Here is a 9,835-nt window from a genome sequence, read left to right as displayed (position 1 = left end):
TTGTAAGGGGGATAGAGCAACCAAAGGACTTACATGCAGGCATAGAGGCCTGACCAATGGACACGGACAACGGGGGGGGGGGGGGGGAGGATGATGTGGGGACAGGGACACATATGTAATATCTTAATCAATAAAAAATATATTAAAAAAAAAAATCCCACACACCATTCATTCCCACACACCATTCATTTCCAAACTAGTTACAGATCCTGGTGCAAAACAAAACACCTACATTTGATGACTGAGAGTGAGCACCATTGAACCTTCTTCCAGCGACTGCAGATAAGCCAGTGGTTGACTCTTTTAACCAACTCTGCTAAATGGTCAGGGTCAGACTTCATAATCTGATCAAATTCTGCAAACTAGGAAACAAAATAATTTATTATCAGTATTAAAGATAAACAGGCTTAAACACACAGAGATACAAAGTAACTAGAACTCAAATCCAAAATCTAACTTTCTGGAAATGGTCCCAAGCCTCAGTGGGGTCTACAACCAACCCAATGCATGGCATCTTATAGCTGCCTTTCTCTTTCATCCTCTTTCCTTCAGGATCCTGGAGGGGAAAGGTGGGGCACTCACTGAGAGTTAGCAGATTCAATACTAAAAGTCTAAAAAAAATCTTAAATGACAATTATAGATGGTTAGCAAAAAGCTTTTACTGAAAAAAGAATTTAAAAAGAAAGGCTGATATGTCTCTAAATTGGCTCATCCACATTCCCAGTATCTTTTACCGATCTGACAAAAATAGGTATCGTTTTGATTCATTCACACTGGATGGCTATTGTTGTGTTGGCTGCTGTCATTTTTTAATTTGATAATATAAGGGAAAAGAGGTCATTGCCCCTGACTTAATATTCAGGTATTGCATGTTTTAAAAATGCTTGCAGCACACTGGTTGAAAATCGCTGTATCCCACTATAATGCATTGAGGTGTCACACCAATCAAGATAATGGCTTCTTATAATCAAAATTAAAGGTAACATAATGAGATTAAAGATCTGTGAACATATGCCTTGTGCTTTTAACATTTCTTTCTGACTGATTAATTTTTCTGGAAGCAAACAAGACCAAGTGCTTTCTCTATCAGGTTATTAATTCTAAAATATTACTATAGTCCTGAAATAAGGTAAATGTTGAGTTTATGAGAAATATATATGATTATAGGTAAACCAACAATGAATATCTATACATTTTTTCTCAATTTTTATAGGAAATAATATGGGTTCTCTGCAGTAAAAATAGTCAAAGGAAAGTACATATATTGCTAATGCATTACATAGATTTTTATCTCATGCCCAAAAATGTAAAATCAGATTTATTATGATTAGTTTAGTCTTCAAGGCACTAGAGATATTTATTATTTTGATGAGTCAAATAGGTATAGTTGACTATTACATATTACCAAGTGTGTTTAAAATTATGAAGATACAATTCAATCAATATTTAAAAAGTTAGAAGTGGTGAAATGGTAAACTGATTCTGAATAGCATTTAGGTATTTCTATATTATACATATTTAGTTCTGAAATATTCTTTACTCAATCTTATAACCTAGTTTGAGAACCTGTAAATACTAAAACTGTGGGTGAGGCTAAGAAAATTATGTTACATACAAAAGTATTTATACACTCGCTCACTCTAGCATTTGAGAGAAGTCAGCACAAACTCCAGTCCAATTTCCCATACCTTGTACATCTATCACTCTCTAATAGAACTTGTTCTCCACACAATGAAGACTCAAAAGTACTGTGAAATTTCTAATTATTAAGGCTGAATTAATATGTTTTAGAAAAGCTTTCAACTTGTTTAAAACAAAAGTATTTTCTGGCTAACCCTTACTCAAACAAAAAAAATCCAATCAAACAAGGCTCTCATTCCAATATTTCCAAAGCTGAAAATAACTGTAAAACTTGTACTGAGTATTACACATTGTAAACTTCTCACATACTGATAATACGCATGCTGCTGGTGATCATATAATTCAAGAATAATTCAAATCACTAAACACTTAAAAATATTCATTGACACCGCCCCCCAACTATTCATATTCATCATGTTCAAGTTTAAAGTAAAAATGTATTTACCTTGCCAGGTCTAAAAAACACTTTTGTTAACCCAAACTTGTAGTCAATTTCATTCAAGCCCAAAGCTTTAAAAAGAGCCTGAAAAAGAAAAGTTAAAAAGTTAAATGGCAACCAGTAATTAATAACAAAGACACCTATAGCTAAGAAATTTCAATTCGGGTGATATTTGTACCTTACAAAATAGTCTTGGGTCTAGTCTTGCAAGTTTGTCTGGCATGTACTTTTTATACATGTTGTAGAGTTCATGGAATGAAGCTCGTGATGGGAAACCCCCCTGCATCAAGTCCAAGACAGACACCATACCTGGATTCATAAACAAATGCATGTTATTGCCAGTCACTGTACAGCAGTCAAAAAATTACTTGGAAATGGTCAACGACAAATTAAGGTACAATTCATAGGAATTGTCAGCAAGTAAATTGTACAGAGGAAATGTTATATTTATACTTATTATGTCCCAACTTACCCACCACCTCAAAATATCGTAGTAAATTTCACTTAGCCATCGTGAATAAACCCCTTTTTTTAGAGACAAACTCCTGGTCTCTAGAAAGCTCAAATCTTGTTTGTATCTTTTTTACTGCTACAAACCTCTGTGTCATAATCACAGTATATAAGGCTTGCATTAGACCACTTTCCAAATCCTGAGTTTAATTTTAAAACAAGATTCCTGATACAGTTTCCAAGAAGTAGTCAAACACATTCCCAAACTCTCACCGGTGCTTAGAGCAAATGGACAAGAAAGAAGCGCTCAGTGCTTCACTATAAAAATCCCCTTTCACTTATTTCTCAGAGAAACTAGTCTAGTGGGGTAAAAAGTGTATAGGATGTCTACCTATTTTCAGTGAAATTCTAGTAGGTGGTTAATTTGAGCCTTGAGTCCATGTGAACTTTTCATATCAAGAAAAGCATTAAAATAGTCAAGGAAAAGCTTACCAACTATAAATAATGCCAAAAACCTTCGTTCACCAAAAAGAACCCCTGAATTTCAGACTCTGGGACTATTCAACTCAATGGAGAAAATAACATTATTCGATAAAAAGTGTTAGGACAAATGGGTAGGCATTTAGAAAACAAAACTAACATCTGATCCTTACCTCACTTATATAAAAATAAATTCCTGTTAGCCAAGAACTTAAATTAGCTAAATGAAACTATAAAATACTTAAAAAACAGATTTTTATCTTTAAATCATCTCATGGGAAAGATAGCCTTTCTAAGCACAGACTGAATTTTAAGCTTTTTTAATGGGAAAGGCTAGGTAAAGGTTAGATAAAACACCAATAATACTCAGGGTTGGTGACGGTGTAGGAAAACACACACACATTCTTATTGGGAGAGTAAACCAGTGCAACAATTTTGGATGGCAATTTGGAAATATTTACCCCCTTTGACTCAGTACTTTCTATTCTAGGAATCTATCTTCCAACTTGTTACACATGTGGGCAAATACATGCACAGAGAATGGCTATATATCCACTGGGTCATTGCTTATACTAGAGAAAATCAAATAACTTAAATATTAAAAATTATGTTGCAACCATATATGATATATTAATTAAAAAGAATAGGGCTTATCTAACCAGTATAAAAAACATATCCAAGACACAGAGTTAAGTGGTCACCCCTGAGAAGTGAGACATTTTACTTAAATTTTTCTGTACTATTTTATTTTTGTTACAGTGAACATATATAACTATTATAATTTTTAATACTAGTCAACGAAACACAGAGAAGCAATCATTCCTATGAAAAGAAATCTCTAGAACTAGATTTAGTTCTAGGCTCTGCTTGAAGAAATAAAAGTAAGGTTTGACTGATATTGTGACAATTTTTGCCCATTTATACCAAATACACAAGTACCCTTGGAAACGTTCACATCCGCCTCCTCTGAGTCCCTTGGCTTGACCTGTAATTGTGGACAACATATGAACTGGCTTGAAGAAGTTCATTAAGAATTTCATGGAGCTTAACAAATTACCAAGCCAATGGCTGCTTCCTAGCACTTCAAGCTAATTTACTCAAAAGATCTTCTCATGCTTAGAAAAATAAAAATCAAAACACCATGGACTCTTCCTTCTAGAAATTCCTATGACCTTCCACTGGGAGTTTGGTGAAGGGCTTGATGGTGCTGGTTATATTCAGGATATGACATTTCTTAGCCCCTCCAGCAGCGGACCTTCATTTTTTCCTCCAGGAGTGAGGTGAAATAAACCTAGATCACCTTCTTGAATTCTTATTACCCAAGTTACCAAGAACACTGCGAGTGGCGTACCGAGAGCTTAGCCAATGAGCGATCAGAAAAGATGTTTCCTTTGCAGCTCATGCGCAGAGGTGGGACTGCGGGCATGCTGTCTCCCAGCAGGGGCAGGCCCCCCAGTGTGTTGTGTCTCCACTCCAAGCCCACCCCCAGCCCCAGCAGCCATCACACCGCAGCCACTGGGGCTGGGGGGGTGGGCCCCCCCGCATGTTGTGTCTTTACTTGCTGGGGCTGGTGGTGGCACGCAGTCCCCTCCTGCCCATCGGCGCACACAGACTCCTCCTGAGCACCTCGTGACTGTTACGGTGTCCCGGCTAATTTGCATATTACCTCTTGATAGATAAATAGATAGTCTATAGATAGATAGATAGATAGATAAATCTGGAGTTGGGGAAGACACTGTATAGGGGGTCACATCAAAGGGACTTGGGCTACCAGACTGCAAGAGGGCGCAGGCCGGGCTGAGGGAACACCCCCCACTCCCCTGCAAGTGCATGAATTTCATGCACTGGGCCTCTAGTATATAGATAATGGTGCCAATCTGTCTTCCTACTTTATCTATGCAGATGAGGAGAAAGGACAGAATTACAATCATCAACGGCTATGGTTTTATGAGAGGGGTCAAGGGTAGATCCAGGTTGGGGGCCCTGAAGTTTTCACAACTGGGGGAAGGCAGTTTAAGAAAAAGGTACATATATAATTACAATTACAAAAGAATACAAAGTCAAGTGCAGGCCTGTGGAAGGAGCTTGTTTAAATGAGGGACTCTGAAGCATAAGTGACCTTAGCTTTATAATAAACCCACCTCTGAGAGGAGCAAAATAAAGAGTCAGAGAGGCAAAAGAGTTCAAGCAAGTGCCAGGAGCCTGAGATGGACTGGGAGGAAAGGAGAGGCTGATGCCTTGGGAATAAGTAGTTCAAGTGGGGATGAAGGATGGGCATGCAATACAGGAAAACTAGTGAGCCTGATGCCTAAGACTTCTGTGATCCGGCAAGGTTAGAATGGGGGGGCGGGGGGGGGAGGGATAACTGAACCAAATGCATAAAAATTCCACAGAAGCCAAGGACAATGTGTTGTTTTCTTTTTTTTACAAGTGGTGGCGTGGGAAGCAGACACCAAAACCTACCTCCTGACCCAGTCAGGTGGGGAACGAGAAATGAGCTGCTGGGCTGAGAAGGCCACAGGAAAGAGCCCCCTTAAGGGAGAGCTATAGATGTGTGAAGTTTTCCTAAATTTTACTTTAATGCTGTTAAATAATTTTTTTCACGATAAACTTAACCCCAGTATTACTCGAATAATTGCCAGCACGCTTTTTTTATAATTAAAGGAAATATAAGATAAAAATCTTACTACACTTAAAAATCAAGAAAATTGTGAAATATTTGAAAGCACTGGACATATTAAATTGTATCTGGGCTTAGACTCCTGACACACACTGATACAAATTATAAAGATATGGAAATACCTGAACACTGAAGTTGAGATAAAATCTGAGCACCTTCAAAGTCGTGGCTTGTCATCTTTAAATTAGGTTTTATACAACGAATAAAACTCGCTCCCTGTGAGAATAAAGGTACTTTTTAAGACAATATATATAACATTCTCATTTTTCTATTTCTATGAATACCAGTAACTTTCAGGACATATTATCATCAATATATGAACCCCTCTTAAAACAATCACTAAGATATATATATATAGCTAGCTAGATAGATAGACAGATAGGATAGATAGATAGATAGATAGATAGATATGTTAAATCACTGTTTTACTCTTGAAACAAATACAGTATTATATGCCAACTATACTTTAATAAAAATTTGGATAAAGAAGATGTGGTACATATATACAATGGAATACTACTCAGCCATAAGAAAAGATGAAACACTGGCATTTGCCCAGCCAATGTGGCTCAGTGGTTGAGCGTCAACCTATGAATCAGGAGGTCATGGTTAGATTCTCCGTCAGGGCACATGCCTGGGTTAATCAAGAGCTCAATTCCCAGTAGGGGGCATGCAAGAAGCAGCCGATCAATGATTCTCTCTCTCTCTTTTCCTCTCTGAAATAATTTAAATAATTATTTTTAAAGAAAAGTGGCATTTGCAACACCATGGATGGACCTTGGGAATATTACATTAAGTAAAATAAGTCAGAAAAAGCTAAGGGCTATATGATTTCATTAATATATGTGATATAAAACTGAAACTCATAGACACAGATAACAGTATGGTGGTCACCAGAGGGAAGGGAAGTGGGGCAGTATAGTGAAGGGTAAAGGAGGCCAAATATTTGGTGATGGAAGATGATTTGACTCTGGGTGGTGAGCACACAATGCAATATAAAGATCATGTATCAAAGAAATGTACACTTGAAACCTATACGATTTTATTAACCAATGTTACCCCAATAAATTTAATTTAAAACAATTTTAATTTAAAAAAATAAGTACATTTTTTAAATAAAAAATAATCAGTAATGAACTGAAAACTTAGCATACTTTTATAACTTAAAGCTTAAAATAAATTTCTGTATTATGTACTAATATTACAAAAATACATTTTTATTTGAGTGCCAAAAATTGTGTTGCTGTTAAAAAAAGTCTTTCATTGTAAAATATCTAAACAATACATTATCTTTAATCATAAAAAACTATATTTTTCCTTCTCCATAATTAATTATTTTCACTTTCCCTAAACTACAGGATAATCTTAATAACATCCAGATAATTCTATATATTTATAAAATAATTTGACTTCACATATATATTTAATCATTATTCAGAACAAACTTAACCAAAATGAAAACCATTTTAAAAACCATTCATTTTAATGGGGGAATTGGCTTAAAATATATTTCTAATTATTCCAGATTTACTTTGTTTGAGTAAATATTTAATAATAGTTTAAGAGGACCATTAAAAAACCCTGTTCTTTTAAGTATACTCACAGTACTTCGAAGTTTATCCAGAAGCAAATTTAACTGTGTCTGTAAAAGAAAGAAAAATGTCACAAGTTAATATTGGCTCTTCCACAGTGGAATAAAATAATGTGCGATAACATGGATATATAACACATTATGATTTAACAATTTTTGGTAGACAAGCTCTTTGACAGCAACATGCAAAGTATATGGCTAATATAATGCCAAGGACAACAACTTATTTTAATTATACAGAACTTGTATAATTAGGAGACTGAACATTAACAATACCAAAAATCATACATGTGCACTCGCAGGTCGGGTGAACAAGGAAAGTGTACAGGCAACAAAAATGTGAATGAAAATGCTGGGCATGCATTCAGTTAGAGATCAGCAGAGCAGTATTAAGTATGTGGCAAGCTGGTGTAGTTTGTGTCACACTCCATTAAGAATGAAGGCATGTTTAAAATATACACTAATGGCATATGTTTAGATTGTTTTATATAACACTTACAAATGAAACTATCCTGTCTAGCTGTAGAAACCCTCCTTACTATTTTAAAATTTCACATCTCAATTGTTTTTTTAAAAGCTTAGATAGCTTTATCCAAAACAAACAGACAATGAACACTATAAGTTGCTATGCCTTCCTGTTTGTAATAATATTGTCACACAAAAATTTACTCTCATTCAGTACTAATTTAATTTGTATATTTGCTTTACTTCTCTGCAAAGTAAATCAATTATATAAAATTCTAATATCAGTTTTATACTAAGATGTTTATTATGCACATGAAAGATAAATTAAGATGATATTTCTTAAATTAACATACTGGATCAATGACAGCTATATTTAATAATAATAGTAGTAAGTATAATTTACTGAATGCTTTCTATGAGTCAAGCATTTCTCAAAGCTTTTCATGGGCATTATCATGTTTAAACCGCACAATTCTAATTAAGAATATTGCATTAGCCTCACTTTACATGTGAAACATTAGCTAGTCATGGCAAAGCCAAGATTCCAACGTGGGGCCTAACACCAAAGTTCATTCTCTTACCAGAAACATTACAGTATACTTCAGACAGCATAGGATTAAGATATAATCAATCTGGACCATCACACAACTGAAAGGCAAGTATAAGAGCCACTAATTTGGAAAGAAAACAACTATCACAAAGTCCATTTTTCTTAATCCATAGACTAAACACAATAATCTCCAAAAAAATCGAGATAGAGCAAATCAGAAAAGTAGGAAGAGCAAAAATTAACTAATAGCATTGAGAAAAGGGGGGAAATGTCAAATATCAAATAACAGTAGTCAGGGACCATAGGCATCATGTACATCATGACAGAATATGATTTTTCCATCAAAAAGGATTACTTTTACTAAAACAATAACAGTAAAAGTTATGTTTCAATAACCTAAAAATGTCGCTTTCCAATGGAAAACTTCTGCTTCTCAGTGATGTTGGATAACTAAAATATTATAGTAAATGCTGGCCTGTTTTGTTTTTTTTATTGCCTCACATACCTTAAATTTAATGAGCTATTCCATTAAATTTAAAATTAAGAATTACTAATATTCATCTTAAAGTATCTCATAAAAACATTTTACATTTTATTATTAATGATGTTACTCAATTATGGCTTTCAGCAGTTTAATGTGTAAAATACATCTTATTGCAAAAAGCAATTTTAAGGCATTTCAAGTCTCATCATAAAAGAATACTTTAAAGAATTTTAAGAATGTTTTTGTTTTACTTATATTATATAAAATTTCAGGTATGGTCTCACCAGCAACACTAGTATATTCCATCATAGTAGGAAAATACTTAATGAATGATATCCATTTCACTAAATTAATGTTGTTACATGTCTTTTCAGCAATTTCAGAATATCCAAATAAGAGAAAAAAATATTGCTCAAGAAAATTAGAAACTCAGAATAAATAGAGATTATAACAAAATTAAAAACTTTTTATTCAGTTACCTGAAAATGTATTATAAGCTTTCTCCTATATTTATGATTTGGCTTTAAAAAATATATATATATATATACTAGGGGCCCGGTGCACGAAATTCGTGCACTGGGTGGAGGGGGGAGTGTCCCTCAGCCCAGCCTGCCCCCTCTCACATACTGGGAGCCCTCAGGCGTTGACCCCCATCACCCTCGAATCACAGGATCGGCCCCTTGCCCAGGCCTGACGTCTCTGCCGGGCAAGGGGACCATCATATCCCCCCAATCCCCGGCTCCGCCCCCCACCCAGGCCTGAGACTTCTGGCCCAGGCATCAGGCCTGGGCAGGGGACCCCCAGCTCCCCGCCCAGGCCTGATGCCTCGGCCAGAGGAGTTGAGCCTCATCACCCTCCGATCACCAGTCACCGGATCGGACCCTTGACCAGGCCTGAGGCCTCTGGCAGAGGTGTCAGGCCTGGGCAGTGGACCCCCAGCTCCCCGTGGTTGCAGGCTCCGCCCCTGCCTGCCCAGGCCTAACGCCTCTGGTGGAGGTGTCTGGCCCGGGCAGCGGGGACGCGCAGCAGCATTGGCGCCACGATCTCCCACTCTC

The 9,835-nt window shown here is 36.2% G+C and overlaps 1 protein-coding gene across 10 annotated transcripts in view; it reads right to left on the bottom strand.

Moving 5' to 3' along the window:
* MYO6 (myosin VI) overlaps positions 1 to 9,835 on the bottom strand; it is a 145,651-nt gene that overhangs the window by 30,406 nt on the left and 105,410 nt on the right. For all 10 annotated transcript variants that reach the window (XM_015569438.1, XM_015569440.1, XM_015569439.1 and 7 more), the window contains 5 exons: positions 7,294 to 7,332; positions 5,813 to 5,906; positions 2,259 to 2,389; positions 2,087 to 2,164; positions 233 to 362 (listed from right to left, as the gene is read on the bottom strand). In XM_015569438.1, coding sequence (XP_015424924.1) covers positions 233 to 362; positions 2,087 to 2,164; positions 2,259 to 2,389; positions 5,813 to 5,906; positions 7,294 to 7,332 — 472 coding nt within the window. The remainder of the gene's footprint in view (positions 1 to 232; positions 363 to 2,086; positions 2,165 to 2,258; positions 2,390 to 5,812; positions 5,907 to 7,293; positions 7,333 to 9,835) is intronic.

The sequence above is a fragment of the Myotis davidii genome, unplaced genomic scaffold (assembly GCF_000327345.1).
Source record: "Myotis davidii unplaced genomic scaffold, ASM32734v1 scaffold104, whole genome shotgun sequence".
Lineage (NCBI taxonomy): Eukaryota > Metazoa > Chordata > Mammalia > Chiroptera > Vespertilionidae > Myotis > Myotis davidii.
Note: the sequence above shows the minus strand (reverse complement) of the source record. Positions and strands in the feature narration are given on the sequence as shown.